The sequence below is a fragment of the Coregonus clupeaformis genome, unplaced genomic scaffold, assembly GCF_020615455.1.
Source record: "Coregonus clupeaformis isolate EN_2021a unplaced genomic scaffold, ASM2061545v1 scaf0681, whole genome shotgun sequence".
In the NCBI taxonomy this organism is placed as follows: domain Eukaryota; kingdom Metazoa; phylum Chordata; class Actinopteri; order Salmoniformes; family Salmonidae; genus Coregonus; species Coregonus clupeaformis.
This window is the reverse complement of record NW_025534136.1, coordinates 63,875-84,820: the sequence shown is the minus strand read 5'-3', so window position 1 is coordinate 84,820 and position 20,946 is coordinate 63,875. Positions and strand designations below refer to the sequence as shown.

The window sequence follows — 20,946 nt, the reverse complement described above, 5'->3', positions numbered from 1 at the left end:
GGTGATGCAAGTGAACCCCAATAGTTTCCAAGACTATCAAATCGCCAGCAACAGGTACAATAAGAATTAAAAGTTAAATGTGTATAAAATAGGCTACAAAATAACAGAAATGGATTGGATCATTAATCATGGCAACATATCAACTTCTTATACATGTATGTATCTTCCCACTGCCTGCATCCATAGACCTATCCGATTACATATCAAAACATGTTTGTTTAAAAAATCTTACTTTGAAACATTTGCATTTATATATAGAGGTCTATGCTGGTCCTTCTCTCTACTTCTCACAGCTCCCCTGAAAATGAGGAGAACGTGTTTCTGACCAATAGGGTTAGACAGTGTTGCGGTATGCGCGAATCTATTTCCGGTTGGCTTTAAGTGCGGGAGTTTTTGAGGAGCATCGAGGATTACTTGGAAATAACAACAAAGACAACGAGGTTTGCATTAAACGTTAAAAACCTGTTAAATTCAATGTCTTTGTTTAGATGTATCAACATAAAGTGTTTAGGAACAAGATTATCACGGAAACGCGGGGTTTTGCGAATCATCCAAGGCTTCATCAGAATGAAGGCCATTTCTAGCATGCCATTAGCTAGATAGCTAGTTAGTAATGTAGCTAGCTAGTTAGAGTACCTCGTTAGCAAAATAGTGGAATTGTTTAGCCATCAGTTCGCTGGCTTTTGAAATTGTCTGCCAATCATGGATGCATGCTTGTTACCTATTGGCATTAAGTTCGCTTAACTTCGCTAGCAACTAACAAGTAGTACTAGCCGTTAACTAGGTAGCTAGCTAAATATATAGGAAACGGGTAACTAGCTTCAATGCAACCAAGATAGTTTTTACATTGTGCTGGACTAGCATAATTTAAAAACTCTATTGGTTGCATCGAAGCTAGGAAAAGCTCTCTCGCCCCATTTTGTTGTGAAAGTCTAACTCTGGCTAGATTGATGATTGTGAACTCTGTAGCTAGCTAACGTTAGTTCGACGAGCCAGCTTGAATCTGACAATAATCGATATAGCTAGCTACCTTACCGTAGTGCTTACCAGATCGATTTGAAAACTCACGTGATTAAGCTATCGTGTGATATGGTGTTTACACGTCATATTCAAACATAACTGAGACGTTCAGAAAACTGCTTTTGCAAATACATTGTTGACGGTCAAATAAAGGCATTGCTATCTTGATATGTTCTAGGAGTATACAGGATACCGTATTGGCTGGTAGTGACAAGATAGTTGTGTTCGTGGTCCTCTGTAGCTCAATTGGTAGAGCATGGCGCTTGTAACGCCAGGGTAGTGGGTTCGATCCCCGGGACCACCCATACGTAAAAATGTATGCACACATGACTGTAAGTCGCTTTGGATAAAAGCGTCTGCTAAATTGCATATTTGAATGAACTAAAATGTGGTAGATGTATAGATTGCATAGATCATATATCCGGTCCCTACAGATGCCCCCTAAAGCCCAGGCAGCAGGGAAGGGCAGAGGACCAGCCAAGCGGAAGCTTGCTGAGGAGTTCCCCCCTGGAGAAGTACTAACCGATACCAGCAAGAAGTCCTGGAAACTGGGAGCCCCTATCGGACAGGGCGGCTTTGGACTGCTCTATCTGGGTAAGAGAAGCATGGCAACATGGGTGATAAAACACATATGCTAGTTCATTGATTGTTCATTAATTGATTATTGATCAGGAATATTACTGTATGTCTTGCATATGTATCGCTAGCCCTTTCCCCTAATAGGTTAATCTGAGGTCTGTTATTGTTCTACAGCCGATGAGAATACATCTAAAACAGTTGGAGCTGATGCCCCATATGTAATTAAAGTGGTAAGACAACTCTGGCTTGATAATACATGCCTTTGTATATGATTGCGTGATTGTCCTCAGTTCCATCTCATGCCTATACAAGCAAGACAAAGGAGACATTTAACGTCCTTAGTATGCCTGTACAGTTAATGACAATATACTCAACATGTTCAATCTGACTGCCCTGCATGACTCCAGGCCTACCTATGCTGAATGTATAGTGTTTCCAGAGTATAACTGTGCTCCTTATAATGTAATCTAAACTGACCCTAATGGGATGAATAAAGCTGTACTGTTTGGTCAACTGTCCTCTCTTTTTTTCTTCATCTAGGAGCCCAGTGACAACGGACCACTGTTCTCAGAGCTCAAGTTCTACATGCGAGCTGCCAAGCCGGATCTAAGTATGTATACCAGACACCACTCCCTCCCTCATGAACACACACACAGTCTCTCAACACTGGAACAAACAAATACGCGTAAAGAAATGAGCAACTTTCTTAATTAAAGAAGTGTAGTTGTAGGGCTATTTAGTGAGGGCCTCTGTTTCCAACACGGTGCCTTTGGTGCTCCTGTGTTCGCCCCAAGGCCACAACTTTGCATTTTATATCATAACAATCCAAATGTCAATCTCCCCTGACAATTAACTGTTGTATTGCTAAGGAATGAACACTCATATTTTATTCATTGGAATATGGCGTTGTCTGTTGGTAAATATTTGTCCCAGTAGGAGAGTAGTTTACAGCCGGCACCGGTTTGGCCCGCGTGGAATTACCCTGCTCTTATTACTCTGAGCACCAATACCACCAAGTTTTATGAGCTAGCTACTTGTCATTAGGCCTTGAAAATGTATGCACTCACTAACTGTAAGTCGCTCTGGATAAGAGCGTCTGCTAAATGACTAAAAATGTAAAATGTTATGAAGTGTGTTTAGAATCATTTGAATCATTTGCCTTATTTTAACTTTTGAATGGCAGTCGTCTTAGTTTAACCCTTTACAAGTGAACTGCCTTTTAGCGTGTTGTATCGTGAAAGATGTTTTAGGCAAGTATTTTGCAATTTTTCATATCTAGTATTGTTTATATAGTTGTGCTACTCATTATTCCATAAAGATTATTGTTTTATATTGTATTTTAGTTCAGAGTTGGATGACGTCTCACAAGCTGAAGTATTTGGGAGTTCCGAAGTACTGGGGGTCTGGACTACATGAGAAAGGAGGAAAAAGGTATTGAGTAGTTAAGCAATAATACATGAGAGGCTATGACATTTTTATCATGGCTTTGACATGGTCATAGCCACGAGGCGAAGCCGATTGGCATAGACCACCACAGCCATTAGAAAAATGTCATAATACATGGCCTCTCATGTATTATTGCTTTTATACGTTTATACGGTTACCAGCATTAAAAAGCTAGATTAATTCCCAAACCATACCGTTTTTGAACTCTATCACTTTTTTTCTCTCCACAAAAGACATTGGTATCTGGTTACTAAGCAACTGTTTTTTGTTTGTCCAGACACAACCAGTCTGTCAAAAGTAGCTGGCTCATGTCCAAATTCTCAAACTAAATGCATACTTCAATTGGCAATGTTTGTTGTCTAGTATATCAAGGGCAGGATCTAAGGCTGGAGTTACATGAAGAAACTTTCATTCAATTTTAGTGGCAGGTTGCAAGTGACATCTCAAGCAACTTTGCTGTGACGTGAAGCAATTCGAAACACAATTAAAATTGCATGCAACAGCCAATCAAATTGAAGCTGCTTCGTCATATTGTTTGAGAATTCAAAACTCACCCGATGTCATATGCAGCTTTACATGTGGTTTCGCAAATTATTTGTTTATCCAACCGTTTGGTTATTGTAACAGCATGGATATAGACACAATGCAGCCTGTACAAATTAGCTGGCTAGCCAAATTTACATTACAAAGCTAGCTAGCAACGAAATAACCAAGCTAGCAATGACTTACGCTACCTAGCTAGCTAGCACAGTTCATGGTGGACAATTTCAGTTGAAACTGGTCAAGGAAAGGTTCACTTTGAAAATGAAATTTCTTGACTGCCAAACAATGTACATAACAATCTCCCATTGTCCTAATGTCTCTTCTTTCAACCTTGATCGCTGGTTGCGCAGCACTGACCGCTGTGTTATTGACATGACAACTGGGTCAGAATGGATCATCTGACAAAGTATTTGTTTTGATTGGCTGTAGCTTGCAAGTAGTTGCACAAAGTTGAAAAGTTTCAACTGGATGCAACCAAGTTGCAGATGAGTTGCTTATTAGTTGCAGGGGGGTGTTTCACGAAGCAATCAAGAAGCAACTCAGTTGCAAGCAACCAAAGTTGTGTGAAAGTTGCTTTGTCTAACTCTAGCCTAACAATGGGAATTCCAAACCACCTGTTGTATAATGCCTCTTTTTAAATCTGGTTCTTCCAGTACCTTGACAGCAATCTCTTTTGATATGTCAGCCATATAAATACCTGTGGACCAGTTTGGCACTGGCATATTTGACATACCCATAAGGTTAAGCGGTTGTGCATGTCAAACCAATGCCTTACTCCTCCAGCTACAAGCTGATTGATTAACATAAACAGTATGTTATTGAGGTGTGTCGAAAATGGCACCCTATTCCCTTTATAGTGCACTACTGTTGACCGGATGCCATATGGCCCTGGTCAAAAGTAGTGCACTATATAGGGTGCAATGGGCCCTGGTCAAAAGTAGTGCACTATATAAGGAATAGGGTGTCATTTGGAATGCACCCTGAATCTCTGATTCCCTCTGGTTTCTCCCTTCCAGGTACAGGTTCATGGTGATGGACCGTTTTGGGGCGGACCTTCAGAAGAAGTTTGAGGAGACTGGAAGGAGGTTCCCCCGAAAACTGGTCCTGCAGCTCGGGCTGAGACTCGTGAGTTTGGTCGTCATATAACTGCTGATAGTAGAGCCAAGAAAAACAACTAACTAAAACATTGATATATTTAATTGACGCTATGAAACATCTTGGCTGTTTATTTAATTTACTTTATCTTTACATTTGTCATTTATCCAGTGACTTAGTTAGTGCATTCATCTTAAGATAGCTAGGTGGGACTAGGGCTGTTACGGTGACCGTATTACCGCCACACCGGCGGTCACGAGTCATGACCGCAGTCAAATTTCACGTGACCGTTTAGTCACGGTAATTAGGCTTCTCCAAGCTCTGATGCTGCTGATGGTCATTAATAGTCTACCAAACTTGCTAACTGCCTGGTACTCAACAGTCTATTGTCCCTCTAATCACTCTGACATCAATGCAAATTGAATCGAAAATCAAATCAAACACTTCATGAGAGCCCATGAGCTTATGTTGCACAACATTTCTATAGGCTATGCAATTGTGTGAGAGAGAGTGATGGCCTCTATTAAAAAGAGAAGGATCCCATCAGCTTTCTATAGGCTAGGCCTAGTATATTTATTTCTCAACTTTCCTAATATTAAGCACATTGCTTCTCTTTACAACAGGAGTATAGCCTACCTGGCTGGCATGAAAATGAACCACGGGAAAAGCGCCCTCCATTCACTATTCAAGTGCATAGATTACATGTATTTTTCCCGCTACCCCTATTTTGAGACCGCTGCATGATAATGGTCCATTCTAAATCAAAACAAATTTCACACTTAGAGTATTTAGTATATGTATAGACAAGATTAAATCAAGAATAGTGTGATGGGTGACAATATTAGCCTATCACTTGTGAATTATATATTATCACTTGTGAATGATGCCCAGTTTAAGGCAAGAAACAGTGCATGCTTTTTTTGCGTGACTTTTTCCAAATCGTAGTCGCACACCTCGTAGCCTGGCCTATATGTTTTGATAAGATTTTTTGTATCACAACTAAAGTGGCCAAATAACTTATTTAAATGAAGCACAGTAATCTGCTTTACAACAGGTGTAGAGCCTAACTGGCATACATACGCAGCGCGTAAGTTTCAAGTTTGGGGAAGATAATTTTCACCATAAAAAGGCACCTTTATAAAAAAGCATTACATGCCTAAATGCATTTGTGGTCACTTTTGATAATGGTGTTTTCCGCTAATGGAACATTCATGCTTATAGCCTACTGCCGTGTGCGCATTGCTGCGCTTATAATGTGAAGAAATAGCCTAATAGTTTATCAACATTTTAAGCTAAACATTCTCATATGTTGCGTCAGGCTCATTGCTTAAAACAGGTTTTTTGATGCTAGTGGTTGTATTAATTTGGGATCTATCGCATCCCACAACAGTCCCAGCCTATGTTTGGAATATTTATTTCTCGCACAGAATAGAATAGGTCAACTTTTGTGCTATGGGGGATAGTAGATTTACATAGGCTAGTGCTTTTGTTGTTCGTTAGGCCAACTCATCTCGTGGGCTAACAAAAAGTAAATGTGGACAGTTCTTCCAATATCTTCAATATGCGCCTTGGAATTGGATAAGGACGTGCGCAGTTGCGTCCCTGATGTCTGTCTTCACTTTTAGCCTGTGAGAAAGACCCGACCGCGTGATATATTCAGCCCAAGGGCACAATGACCACTGGCCGCAAAAGGCAAGGATTTTTTTTCCGGGGTCATTACGGCCACACAAAGGAGATGCAGCTGGGAATTTTGAGGCATTATCAAGTGCTTGTCAAATAGTGAATGAGAGACTGATGAAGTGTGTACAACCTGCGCAAAAAACAAAGCAGAGCTCATGCCTTTCATGCGACTTTTTTCAAATCATCATTAGTCGCATCATGCAGCCTTCGAATGTATTAAAAATCAAAACATATAGCCCAACATTTGTATCACAACCTAAAGTTACATAAATAACTAAATTAAGCATATAGGAGTACCTGTTTCTTTGTCAACAGCTCAACACAGAATAGCCGCATGTTTGGAGACAATATCCTTTCTATTTTATTCAGCTATGTTCAATTGTATTCTTCATACTATAAAATAACGCCTTGGAATTCTAAGCAAATCTCATCTGCTAAATGAACTAGTGTATCCCAACTCCGAGTATGACAACTCAGAGTATGCTATTCTGTTTTTCTGAAATAGACTACATTTTCTTCATATCATGTTTCTTTAGACCTGTCTAAAATAAATAATGGATTTATTGTGATGGTGTAGGCTATATTACATGGATTTGTTACTTTTTAAAATGTAGATATTCCAAAGGTCTGCATCAGTGGCTTGTAGGCTATGCGTGGAAGCCAGGAGATGGTAAATGTGTTTAGGTTAATTAACGGTCAATTACCGTGAGACCGGCAGTTATTTGCTTGACAATCACCGGCTGACAAAATGTCATTACCGCCACAGCCCTAGGTGGGACAACCACATATCTCAGTCATAGTAAGTCAATTTTTCCTTAATAAAGTAGCTATCCGCAAAGTTAGTGCTAGTATGTACATACCCCAACCAGAAGCCATGGATTACAGGCAACGTCCGCACTGAGCTAACGGGTAGAGCTGCTGCTTTCAAGGAGTGGGACTCTAACCTGGAAGCATATAAGAAATCCCACTATGCCCTCTGACGAAACATCAAACAGGCAAAGTGTCAATACAGGATTAAGAACGAATCGTACTACACCGGCTCCGACGCTCGTCGGATGTGGCAGGGCTTGCAAACTATTACAGACTAAAAAGGGAGGCACAGCCGCGAGCTGCCCAGTGACACGAGTCTACCAGACGAGCTAAATTACTTCTATGCTCGCTTCGAGGCAAGTAACACTGAAACATGCATGAGAGCATCAGCTGTTCCGGACGACTGTGTGATCACGCTCTCCGTAGCCGATGTGAGTAAGACCTTTTAAACAGGTCAACATTCACAAGGCCGCAGGGCCAGACGGATTACCAGGACGTGTACTCAAGCATGCGCTGACCAACTGGCAAGTGTCTTCACTGACATTTTCAACCCCTCCCTGTCTGAGTCTGGAATACCAACATGTTTCAAGCAGACCACCATAGTCCCTGTGCCCAAGAACACTAAGGTAACCTGCCTAAATGACTACCGGCCCGTAGCACTCACGTCTGTAGCCATGAAGTGCTTTGAAAGGCTGGTCATGGCTCACATCAACACCATTATCCCAGAAACCCTAGACCCACTCCAATTTGCATACCACCCCAACAGATCCACAGATGATGCAATCTCTATTGCACTCCACACTGCCATTTCACACCTGGACAAAATGAACACCTATGTGAGAATGCTATTCATTGACTACAGCTCAGCGTTCAACACCATAGTGCCCTCAAAGCTCATCACCAAGCTAAGGACCCTGGGACTAAACACCTCCCTCTGCAACTGGATCCTGGACTTCCTGACCGGCCGCCCCCCAGGTGTTAAGGGTAGGTAACAACACACGGTGATCCTCAACACGGGGGCCCCTCAGGGGTTTGTGCTCAGTCCCCTCCTGTACTCCCTGTTCAATCATGACTGCATGGCCAAGCACGACTCCAACACCATCATTAAGTTTGCCGATGACACAACAGTGGTAGGCCTGATCACCGACAACGATGAGACAGCTTATAGGGAGGAAGTCAGAGACCTGGCCGTGTGGTGCCAGGACAACAACCTCTCCCTCAACGTGATCAAGACAAAGGAGATGATTGTGGACTACAGGAAAAAGAAGAGGACCGAGCACGCCCGCATTCTCATCAACGGGGCTGTAGTGGAACAGGTTGAGAGCTTCAAGTTCCTTGGTGTCCACATCACCAACGAACTAACATGGTCCAAGCACATCAAGACAGTCGTGAAGAGGGCACGACAAAACCTATTCCTCCTCGGGAGACTGAAAATATTTGGCATGGGTCCTCAGATCCTCAAAAGGTTCTACAGCTGCACCATCGAGAGCATCCTGACTGGTTGCATCACTGCCTGGTATGGCAACTGCTCGGCCTCTGACCGCAAGGCACTACAGAGGGTAGTGCGTACGGCCCAGTACATCACTGGGGCCAAGCTTCCTGCCATCCAGGACCTCTATACCAGGCGGTGTCAGAGGAAGGCCCTAAAAATTGTCAAAGACTCCAGCCACCCTAATCATAGACGGTTCTCTCTTCTACCGCACGGCAAGCGGGGACCGGAGCGCCAAGTCTAGGTCCAAGAGGCTTCTAAACAGCTTCTACCCCAAGCCATAAGACTGCTGAACATCTAATCAAATGGCTACCCAGACTATTTGCATTGGAGCGAGGCACTGCTTTGATGTTTGCTGAGAACGAACGGGTGCTGTCCAGGTTCACGCCAAGGTTATTTGCACTCTGGGAGTGGGACACTGTGGAGTTGTCAACCATGATGGAGAGGTTTTGGAGCGGGCAGGCCTTCCCTGGGAAGAAGAGCAGCTCCGCGTTGTTGAGCTTGAGGTGTTGGACCGACATCCAAGCTGAGATATCTGCCAGGCACGCAGATATCTTTAGTGTTCAACATATTGTTTGCCTATGTATTATCTCAGTAAATAATGTGTTTGATATTTATGTTGCCCTTTGTTCTCCCCTCTCTTGTGTAGCTTGACATTCTGGAGTACATCCATGAGCATGAGTATGTTCACGCTGACATCAAAGCCTCCAACCTCCTCCTCAGCCACAACAACCCCAATCAGGTCAGTGGCTGTCTTTTCTGTAGATATAGGCCTAGAGTTGTTGTATTATCTATGGTCCTTACCTGCCTGTCATTCACTCTGCATTGACCGGGCACATAGGCCAACAGGTGCACATTTTTGGTCTAGCCCAGTATTTACACACCCGATTCAGCTAATTCTTAAGCCATGGCTTGATGATAAGTTTAGTTGAATCAGGTGAGTTAGAACCCCAGAAATTAAGCTTTTTGTCCTGAAATGGCTAGCATCAATACTATGCTAATCAGGTTAGAACTAACCATGTCAGGGCTATATGGCTAGCTAGCTATGTGCTTTGTATGTGTGTAGCAGTGGAGGCTGCTGAGGGGAGAACAGCTCATAATAATGGCCAGAATGAAGCGAATGGAATGGTATCAAACACATGGTTTTGATATGTACCATGTAGCTCAGTTGGTAGAGCATGGCGCTTGCAACGCCAGGGTTGTGGGTTCGTTTCCCACGGGGAGCCAGTATGAAAATGTATGCACTAACTGTAATTCGCTCTAGATAGGAGCGTCTGCTAAAATGACTAAAATGTTTAAAAAAATATTTGATACCATTCCATATACTCTGTTCCAGACATTATTATGAGCCATCCTCCCCTCAGCAGCCTCCACTGGTGTGTAGTGACTAGCAATGCTACCGTACCTGTAGACTTCCAGGCAATGCTAATTTGCATTGGCTCGCAAAACTACTGCTAACTTCCTTTATACTGCATGCAGAGACATATAAATGCCAGAATCTAGCAGTATCCCTTTAAAAGGGAGAGGCCTATTTCCCAGTCTGTGTAGGATCTCAAATGGTTGTCTCTACCTCTTGAGTTGAAGTAATGCCTTTGACCTGATATGTAAATTGAACAAACATTGGATATATTTATTTATTTGATTATGCTGCTGCCGCTGGTTCATTAGATTCAATTCAACATTAGAGACAGAAAAGAGGGGGGGGGGTTCTTCATTCTTCTCTAAACAGGGCAGAGATTAGATGGTGGCTAAGAGCTCTTTCAAGCAAACAAGGTGGGGGCAGGGGCAAATATGTAATTTAGAGATTAATAATGTTTCCGTGGTGTGTTATTAAAGTGCTATTTTTTAATTACAATTTAGAAAGTGACCCCTTGGGAGTCTCAGGGTTAGCTCTCTCTCTCTATCTGCCTGCTCCCTGCCTGCATTTATTGGAAACATTTATTAGACTTTCTGGGAGCTGAGGATTTGAGCAGGGAGGGAGGGAGCTGTAGTTTACTGTAACTATGCTTTGTAAAGTATGCGTTATTGTTATAGTCCAGACGATATGTGGAAAAACATGTTTTCATAAAAGCATGAAACTTGGTACACATGTACAGTTTATTAGTAGTAATTTAGTTACAGGCCACATCATGTTAAGTATACTCACTCATTTGGTTGGCTGTGTGTCAGTGTGTGCATGCATGAATTTGTCTGTTTTGTTTGCAAACCTCTAGGTTTACTTAGTAGATTATGGGCTGGCCTATAGGTACTCTCCCGAAGGAGTGCTGAAGGAGTACAAAGAAGACCCTAAGAGGTGCCACGACGGGACCATCGAGTTCACCTCCATCGATGCACACAAAGGAGTCTGTAAGTACAGCACACCTCTCATTGAGCCAAGCTAGGGGTACGTTCAGTTGGGAGTAAATGGAAGAAACCCTTCTGTTTTTCAAAATAAAAAGGTAACCTGATTAGGGCGGTCACCCACAGTGCTCAGAATGACATAAATCACATTTAGATTATGGTAATTCATCTTAACAGAACATGCAAGTCGAGGATGCAATGATGTGTGTCGTTACCGCACACTTTGAAGATTTTAGAATAACTGTCCACATTTACTTTTCCTCAACCAAGACGAGTAACTAACAGCCTATGCGTAGGCGGAGCGTGATTTTAAAGTTTGGGGAAGCACATTTTCACAATAAAAATGCACCTTTATAATAAAGCATTCCATGCATCATCACATTTGTAGACTTATATAAGATAACCTACTATTCCTAATGTGATGAGTAGATTGGATATTCATAATTTAGGCTAATAATATAACTCAATCACTGTTTGCATGGCTCAGCGTATAGCGTAGAGGCCTGTGCTTTAGGCTATATTAGATATGTTTCTTCTTTCTTTGCATGGGGAAAACACATTTCATACAATTCTACTACACTTTATATGACTGGAGACATTGGTAGAATATTTTTTAATACGACAAATTACAGGGTAGCCTACTCTGCTGACACGGACAAACAGATCAATAAAATCAACGTTGTCCATATAATAGGCCTACGAGAACGGGAGACACAAATAGAATATGACGTCCATATAAACTGGAGGAGGAAATTATTGTCCAAAAACAAACTTATGTGGCACTGACCCGACTGATAAAGAGTGAGTATGCGCAGTGCGCACTCACCGGGCATATGGCCGATGCTCTCCGCTGGTGCCAATAAGATAGACTACAGGGTTACTCTTGTTCGCTCAATTAAGTTGAGTATTTTGATAACTATAAAAGACAGATTAGTCTTTTCATTGTCGTCTCTTTACAGCAATAGCCATTTGCTTTCCAAACTATGTTTCGTGAGATTTAATTTTGATATATTGCGATATGCCTGGCTGGGCCTCTGCTTTTCACTGACAGTCACAACTCAACCTCCATCTATTTGGTATTTGCAGCACCCGCTGCCCAAATTGCGTGCATTGCCTTTCCTTCTGACTGTAGGCAATGCGATTTAAAACGATCCACAACTTACATTTTTTAAGACTAGGGGAAGCTAATGATCGTCTGTGGCCAAATCATGCTTTATTAGCCTATTGTGAATGTGATTTATTTATGTATAGGCAGGAGTAGGATAATTAGGCTATATCATTTTGCCACTTTCATTCAATTTACTTAGGGAAAGCTTCCCCTAGCCTTATGGACGCTCTGCCAATGAGTCTATGTCAATCTACTATCCCCCATAGTAGAAAAGTTGACCTATTCTATTGGTCAGCTTGTCGAGAAAGAAATCGCCAAAACAGACTCTGGGACAGTTGTGGGACAATAGATCCCAAATTCATACAACCAGTAGGCCTAGGCTACATTAAAAAACAACAACATAAAACGCAATGAATCAACAGATCAGAACGTTTAGCTTAAAATGTTAACATTAGGCTATTAGCACAGCAATGTGAATAAGGTCGTAGGCTACGTGTGAATGTTCATTTGGCTACCGGACAATGAAAGAAAGTTGGAAACCAATAGAACATGAGGGAAATAGGCTACTGGTTTCAATGGCATATGGAAGTCTTTAAAAAATAATTGCCTCCACGGATATGGTTGGATTTAGCATAGGCTACTTTGAAACAAGGCAAAACATGCCTCATAATATTTAGTAAAACGTTCAGGTTTCAAACAATTAATTAGCTATATGTTTTCAAAATGCATACTGCCTCCAGCTCATTGCAGAGTGGTGCATGGCGTGCTGATGAAGCCTGCCTTTCTTTGCCTATGCATTTGAATGGCGAATGGGAAGGCCGCTACAATTACCAGGTGAGAAATGGAAAAAAGTAGCTTTTAGAATTGCATTTAGAATTGTTGTGCAATGATTGGGCTTATAAAAGCCCTGTCTGACAGATTTTCCACTCAAAGGCTCTGTATCTGTATGCTGTAAGTGTGTGATAAATAAGATGCAGAAAGAATATACACGCGCTAGTTTAATTCCACAAAATTATCAAAATTAAGCCATATACCGATAAGCATGGCCAGTCAAATGTATTTACATCAATTAATAAGTTAAAAAGTATTATTTCACAATGGGATTTTTTTTTCTTCTCCTGGACAATTGGCCGGTGCCAATTTATTTATTTATGGACTTTAAAAATGCTATTACCGGCTAACGAAAACCCTGCCGCCAATGTATCAGTAGGATCTCAAAATGTATCTGTTGATCAGTTCAGTTGTGAAAGTAATGGTAACAAAACTCACTGTGGCAATGAACAGTTAAAAGCAGTGGGTAACCGTCCCTATCGCCTCGGGTGACCACAACATTGGCTGTCATTTTAATTTCCTGCCGGTTCTACATGTTTAATGGCCTGTGTTGGTTGACACCCAGCAGGTGAGCGCTAACACACCGCAGCCAACTGCTGCTTTAAACCCTTCATCTGCACGGTGTTGTCGTCTGTCTGCAGCTCCCTGTAGAAGGAGTGATCTGGAGATCCTAGGGTACTGTATGGTGCAGTGGCTCTGTACTAAACTGCCCTGGGAAGACAAGCTGCAGGACCCCGTCTATGTCAGAGACGCAAAACTACAGTAAGATGTCACACACACACCTGCGTGCGCATAACACACACAATAAACACACACACACACACAAAGGTTTTTTAGTTGAGATCCTAACTTTGTCATTCACAGATGCAGGGATAACGTGTCAGAATTCATGTCCAAGTGTTTCCCCTCACAAGACAAGCCAGGTGAGAGAGACACAAATGCTACATTTCTTTGAATTAAGTTTTCTACTTTGAATAGGCCTTGTATGTTGAGCACACGTCTATTCGTCTTCGTGTGGATGTTGTCAATTTTGCAGTGGAGATTTGAGGAGCTGTTAGGCCAGTGGCGTTCTAGTTACGCCATTATCACTAGCTGCTGCTTCACTAACTGACAAACTGGTGCGCACACGCACACACGCACACGCACTATGTGGTCCTTGAGAACCTGGGTTGTTGTTCTCAGCACATGACATCCCCTGCTCCGTTCCCAGCCCAACCAGCCCTAATTGAACTGAAGCACATCCACACACGCAGCAGAGAGGAGTGGCTGTTCTCTCCATAATAAGGGTCCCTGTTGATCTCCTCATAATGAGTGCTAATTCATTAGCCCCACCGCTAATTCTCTGACCGCAACAAAACTTTCCACTTTAACTTTGTTGTGAACTAAGGTGTGATGGGTGCATTCGTGTGAAGCATAGGTTAGAGGCAATACAGAGGAGGGCAAGAGTGTTCGCTAAAGTTTGCTAGCCTTTTGGTGTGACAACACTTCAGATATTTTGTAGACCTATATGAACTCTTAGTTTTCTTTGTTGAAAGATTTGTGGGCCATTCAAATGGTATTGAGGCCTGCAGATTTGACTTCACTCTAAATACCGTTAACTTTACAATATGGACTAGGGGGCCTTCAATCTGAAGGAGGAACAGTAAAAAAAAAAACGTTGACTTGGACAGTTTAACAAGCCATTTAATTGCTTCGTCTCCACCTCTCCTCTGATCCCTCTGTGGCAGTGCCCGCTCTGTGGCCGCCGTGTGACAGAAGGAGAGATTTCTCCGCGGGCTGTTGTCTTGTGGTACAGCCCCACGCTACGCATCTCAACAGCCCAGAGATAGAGGAGACGGGAGTGGAGCCGCCGTGGTTCTGTTGTGTCCAACATCATCACTAATTCTGTTTGGTGTGACTTATTTTAGCTAGCGCCCAGACTGTAAACAACAGTTTGGGAGAGACGGAGCAGAAGGAACGGGGACTGACGCACCGTGCCCCTTCCTTTCCTCTCGCTCTTCCCCCTTTTCTTCTCTCACTCACTCACTCACTCACTCACTCACTCACTCACTCACTCACTCACTCACTCACACACACACACAAATCCGTAAACATGGGTACCCTCATAGATATCATCCTGACTAACATACCCTCTAAATACACCTCAGCTGTCTTCAACCAGGATCTCAGCGATCACTGCCTTATTGCCTGCGTCCGTAACGGGTCCGCGGTCAAACGACCACCCCTCATCACTGTCAAACGCTCCCTAAAACACTTTAGCGAGCAGGCCTTCCTAATTGACCTGGCCCAGGTATCCTGGATGGATATAGATCTCATTCCGTCAGTAGAGGATGCCTGGTTGTTCCTTAAAAGTAATTTCCTCTCAATCTTAAATAAACATGCCCCATTCAAAAATACAGAACTAAGAACCGATATAGCCCCTGGTTCTCCTCAGACTTGACTGCCCTTGACCAGCACAAAAACATCCTGTGGCGTACTGCATTAGCATCAAATAGCCCCCGCGATATGCAACTTTTCAGGGAAGTTAGGAACCAATATACACAAGCAGTCAGGAAAGCAAAGGCAAACTTTTTCAAACAGAAATTTGCATCCTGTAGCACTAACTCCAAAAAGTTTTGGGACACTGTAAAGTCCATGGAGAATAAGAGCACTTCCTCCCAGTTGCCCACTGCACTGAGGCTAGGAAACACTATCACCACCGATAAATCTACAATAATCAAGAATTTCAACAAGCATTTTGCTACAGCTGGCCATGCTTTCCATCTGGCTACCACTACCCCGGCCACCAACTCTGCACCCTCCGCTGAAACTTGCCCATGCCCCCCCCCCGCTTCTCCTTCACACAAATTCAGACAGCTGACGTTTTGAAAGAGCTGGGGTGCCACAGGGTTCAATTCTTGGGCCGACACTTTTCTCCGTGTATATCAATGATGTCACTCTTGCTGCTGGTGACTCTCAGATCCACCTCTACGCAGACGACACCATTTTGTATACATCTGGCCCTTCATTGGACACTGTGTTAACAAACCTCCAAACGAGCTTCAATGCCATACAACACTCCTTCAGTAGCCTCCAACTGCTCTTAAACACTAGTAAAACTAAATGCATGCTTTTCAATCGAACGCTACTGGCACCCGCCCACCCGACTAGAATCACCACTCTTGACGGGTCTGACCTAGAGTATGTGGACAACTACAAATACCTAGGTGTCTGGTTAGACTGTAAACTCTCCTTCCAGACTCACATAAAGAATCTCCAATCCAAAGTTAAATCTAGAATCGGCTTCCTATTTCGCAACAAAGCCTCCTTCACTCATGCTGCCAAACATGCCCTCGTAAAACTGACTATCCTACCGATCCTTGACTTCGGCGATGTCATTTACAAAATAGCCTCCAACACTCTACTCAGCAAATTGGATGTAGTCTATCACAGTGCCATCCGTTTTGTCTCCAAAGCCCCATACGCTACCCACCACTGTGACCTGTACGCTCTTGTTGGCTGGTCCTCACTACATGTTCGTCGTCAAACCCACTGGCTCCAGGCCATCTATAAATCACTGCTAGGCAAATCCCCGCCTTATCTTAGCTCATTGGTCACCATAGCAGCACCCACCCGTAGCCTGCGCTCCAGCAGGTATATCTCACTGGTCATTCCCAAAGCCAACACCTCCTTTGGCCGCCATTCCTTCCAGTTCTCTGCTGCCAATGACTGGAACGAATTGCAAAAATCTCTGAAGCTGGAGACTCTTATCTCCCTCACTAACTTTAAGCATCAGTTGTCAGAGCACCTTACCGATCACTGCACCTGTACACAGCCCATCTGAAATTAGCCCACCCAACTACCTCATCCCTATATTGTTATTTATTTTGCTCTTTTGCACCCCAGTATCTCTATTTGCACATAATCTCTTGCACATCTAGCATTCCAGTGTTAATACTATTGTAATTATTTTGCACTATAGCCTATTTATTGCCTTACCTCCATAACTTGCTACATTTGCACACACTGTATATATATTTTCTGTTGTATTTTTGACTTTATGTTTTTTTACCCCATATGTAACTCTGTTGTTTTTATCGCACTGCTTTGCTTTATCTTGGCCAGGTCGCAGTTGTAAATGAGAACTTGTTCTCAACTGGCTTACCTGGTTAAATAAAGGTGAAATAAATAAAAAACACACACACACACACACACACACAACGCAGCCCCAAGGTCAAAGAGGCAGTGCCGGCTGTGTAAAGAGAGACAGGAGTGGAACAGGATGGAAATGTGGTAACAGCTAGATAACAAACTTTCCAATCCGTGTGTAGTTTATGGTCAGTGAGGGTTGAGAATCTTCACTAGTTGAATTGGTTTAATTTCTCTGTATAGGATGTTTGTGATTTTATCACAATGTTGTTGGAGCAGATGGGGAAACAGGTTGAAATGCATATGTATGCTCATTGCCTCATACTATCGTGTATATATTGAACAGGAGAATCTCAACCACTCTGCAACTAGCTAGCTAGCTACCTTTAATTGTGGATAGGACTCACTTAAAAAGTATTTTTTACATTTAAATGTAACCCTTCCAGTTCTATTTATGTGTTATGATGCTGGGTGTCAAGTAAAGTCTTACCCTTTTTTGGGTAAGCACCGCAGCTCATATACAACTTTATCTTAATTTTTGCTTGGTGCTGGGACTCGACCTAAAATGTAAATCCAAAATATAAATCCACTCTCTTATTTTATTTGTCATGTTTTAGATGAACTTCAGAAGTTCATGGAGGAGGTGAAGACTCTAAGCTACACAGACAAACCGGCCTATCAGAAGCTCCGGTCCATTCTGGAGGTGGGGCTTAAGTCAATTGGCACCAAAGATGACGACAAGCTGGAGTTCTCCTCAGCGGTCAACAGCAACGGAGCCGGGCCATCGTCCTCTCCCAAGGTCGGTACATGCACGCACGCACGCAAAGACAGACGCACACAAAGACTGACACAACCACACACACATACAAATGTGTTGCTGTGAGATCATTGTAGCCTCTGCATTTAAAACCTGGCACGCTCCAGACCTTTTTAAAGTCCGGCCTTTCAAACGGAGCCCATTTCAACCACCCCTAATGTGTTCACCTGTTGAAAGCCATTTCATTTGAAATGTAAAAATGCCCGAGCACGATCCCAGACTAATTTGAGCAGGTTAGTGTGAATGGCTGCAAAGTGCATCAATTTTCAAATACAATTAAGGTGTGATGCTTTTAAAAGATATGCCTTGACCGCTGTTTATTGACGTTTTTACGCCCAAAACACACTCACACACATTGGTCAAAGCCTTTTGTATGTCACGCTGGCTAACACACAGGGTTTTCTCCAACCACAGCAAAACCCTTTTTTCCTTTCCTCTCCTCCCCGCTCTCTCAATGCCCTCCCCTCTCCTGTCGTCTCTTCTCCATCCTCCTCTCCTCTTCCCTTCCCTTTCTCCTCTTCTCGTCATCCTCCCTTCTCTCCTCACTTCCCTCTCTCCTCCTCTTTACCTCCTCTCCTCCCTCCCTCCCTCCTCCTCCCTCTCCGACAGGTCTGAGTACCTGTGTTTATCTCTCAGTAATGTATCACAAATTTGATGACACGGTAACCTTGGAGTTGGTGCTGCCCGGCAATCAGTGGGCCACTCTCACGGCAGAGGGAGGGGTCTCTCCTCCCCCCTTCCTCCCCCCTCCTCGCGCTACCCACAAAATCGTTTGCATAAGGAAGATGCCACCGGAGAGCTGGCTCATGCCAGTTGAGGGTTACCTGCCCACTGCCGTTATTGTATGTAATTACCCAGCCAATCTGTTCAGCTCAGCAGGGTCTGCTGGTAATCATAAGGTAGCAATTGGCAAAATGGAAGGCAAGACAGAAGAGAAGAGAGGAGGGAGGGAGGGGCGCGCGTTCATTCTACAGTTTAAGAGCGAATGAGGAAAAGGAGGGATGGGGGAAGGAAGAAGAGATGGAGGAGTTGATTGCTGTCGGTAAGTGCATCTTTCTCGTCAACGTGTTCTTGGCTGGTATGATTTCACACAATTATTTGCTCCTTTTAGTCTTGAATGTGTAGAAGAGGGGAAAAAAGTAACGTCATAGTTTATGAAAATGGTACCAAATGGCTCACCTCACTAAGTAACGATACAGCTCTGCTTTGTCAGTTACTAAACCATCAAATCTCAACTTTGACCCTGAAGACAGTTCCAGAAGTCTTAAACAATGACCCCAGAAACAAAAATTGCCTTGACCATTGTTGTTATTTAGATGGGTCAAGGAAGCAGAATTCAGTGTGTACTTTGATTGGATTATTCCTGTAGAAGGTTTTCTTCCTCTGTGAGATGGCAGAGTGATAATTGCATTTGCTCAGATGTTCACAAGGCTCCGGGCAGATGTAAGCGTTCGGTCGTCGTGTGCCAAAGCGGAGTTCATCATTTCATGTTTGATTTCTGCCCCCTCCAATGTTGCTGCATGCGGACTGTGAAATTTGACCACTGTTCTCTCTCGCTCTCATCACCCTTTCCTTTTCGCTACTCACAGAAGACTTCCAAAAGAAAGAAAGTGGTTGATTATAAAGAGGAGTCTGATGATGAGACCGATGGCTCTCCCGCCAAGAAAAGAAAAGCTCCAAAGAAGAAGGGTAAGAATCCTCTTCTCCTCTCCTCCTCTCCCACTTTCATGTCCTCTTCTCAGGTTAAATCACACTGAATATGTTTTGATCTTCTCCCAACAGAGGTGAATGAAATTAAAACTGCCAGCCCTAAAAAGAAGGCTGCCAGGCCCAAGAAGGTTGCCAGGCCCAAGAAGGCACTGGTGGAGATGGGTACTCAGACCACACCTGGCCTGAAGAGAGGCAGAGGTAGACCCAAGAAAAATGCAGAACCAGTAGATTCAGAATGAGTTGTACTTCTGCCGTTCCAGCCAGCCTTCCTCTACGCTCACCTTCCTCTCACTGTCTGCTTTTAAGAGATACTCCTTTTTAACAGTTTGTAGAGTATCGTTTATCTGTTCTGCACTGTGCATATTTTTTATATTTCATTTTGTTAACACGCAAGGCCTTCTGTAAGTTCGATAATAAAATATTAATACTGATGTGAGTTTCAGTGGTATACTTTTTCTACACTTAAAGTAATTGAAGACGTGTCTATCATTCTTATGTATGATATTTTCAATCCAATAGGTGAGAAGTTTGTCCATGCCACTCATCCCACACGTATACAGTACACTTGGTTTCCTAAACAGTTTGTCTTGCATAGTTTCCATATTCAACACAAGAGTAAGTGAAAACTGGTAATCTTCCTCCTCTGTACCCTGTAATGGAGAAGTATCTGTTATAATCTGCTAAGGCTGATGTGAATGTGAAGCGCAAGTCTCCAGTTTGGCCGTGTGTCTGACATGGTCATGTACAATGGGCTGACTGCTCATGCCCCATCCCTCCTCCCATCTCTCCTCCCTCATTTCTTCTCCTGTCTCACTCTCCTCTTCCCTCCTAGCTTCACCCGTTCCCTCCCCTCCCCCTTTGGCTTATCCTCTCCTCTTCCTCATCCCTTTCTCTCCTCTTCCCCATCCCCTTTCTCTCCTCTTCCCCATCCCCTTTCCTCTTCCTCATCCCTTTCTCTCCTCTTCCTCATCCCTTTCTCTCCTCTTCCTCATCCCTTTCTCTCCTCTTCCTCATCTCTTTCTCCTCTTCCTCATCCCTTTCTCTCCTCTTCCTCATCCCTTTCCTCATCCCTTTTTCTCCTCTTCCTCATCTCTCTCTCCTCTTCCTCGTCCCTTTCTCTCCTCTTCCTCGTACCTTTCTCCCCCGGTGGGTGGCACACCAGGCCAGCTGGCCCCAGCCTTATAGTGAACTAATTATGGCTGATGTGCAGGACTGCAAATTTAAGTGACATGATTTTCACCCTCAGCAGTTTCCTGTGTGTATCAAGAATGGTCCACCACCCAAAGGACATCCAGCAAACGGCAGGCCAGTGGTCGAAAACGGTTCATTGATGAAAGGGGACAAAGGAGG

General features: G+C 43.3%; 1 protein-coding gene across 3 annotated transcripts; it reads left to right on the top strand.

The window, feature by feature from the left end:
- Positions 1-333: 333 nt before the first annotated feature.
- Positions 334-20,027, top strand: LOC121544679 (serine/threonine-protein kinase VRK1). Of its 3 annotated transcripts, none has more exons than XM_041854737.1 (13): positions 334-440; positions 1,455-1,614; positions 1,774-1,829; positions 2,140-2,209; positions 2,943-3,030; positions 4,605-4,713; positions 9,312-9,404; positions 10,876-11,008; positions 13,583-13,703; positions 13,806-13,864; positions 17,687-17,868; positions 19,476-19,575; positions 19,669-20,027. In XM_041854737.1, the coding sequence occupies exons 2-13, from the start codon at positions 1,455-1,457 to the stop codon at positions 19,833-19,835; spliced, it is 1,338 nt and encodes a 445-aa protein (XP_041710671.1). In that variant the 5' UTR covers positions 334-440; the 3' UTR covers positions 19,836-20,027. The 3 variants fall into 3 exon arrangements, with proteins under 3 accessions (XP_041710671.1, XP_041710673.1, XP_041710672.1); XM_041854738.1 differs by having other exon boundaries at positions 377-440; positions 1,424-1,614; XM_041854739.2 differs by lacking the exon at positions 19,669-20,027 and having other exon boundaries at positions 18,758-19,568.
- Positions 20,028-20,946: the final 919 nt, after the last annotated feature.

What these genes read in the sequence shown, in the direction of transcription:
- LOC121544679 (XM_041854737.1), top strand. Translation starts at nt 1,455, where the DNA reads ATGCCCCCTAAAGCCCAGGCAGCAGGGAAGGGCAGAGGACCAGCCAAG. An exon ending in CATGAGAAAGGAGGAAAAAG is followed by an intron (nt 3,031 to 4,604) that starts GTATTGAGTAGT and finishes TCTCCCTTCCAG; the next exon opens with GTACAGGTTCATGGTGATGG. An exon ending in CCCCTCACAAGACAAGCCAG is followed by an intron (nt 13,865 to 17,686) that starts GTGAGAGAGACA and finishes GTCATGTTTTAG; the next exon opens with ATGAACTTCAGAAGTTCATG.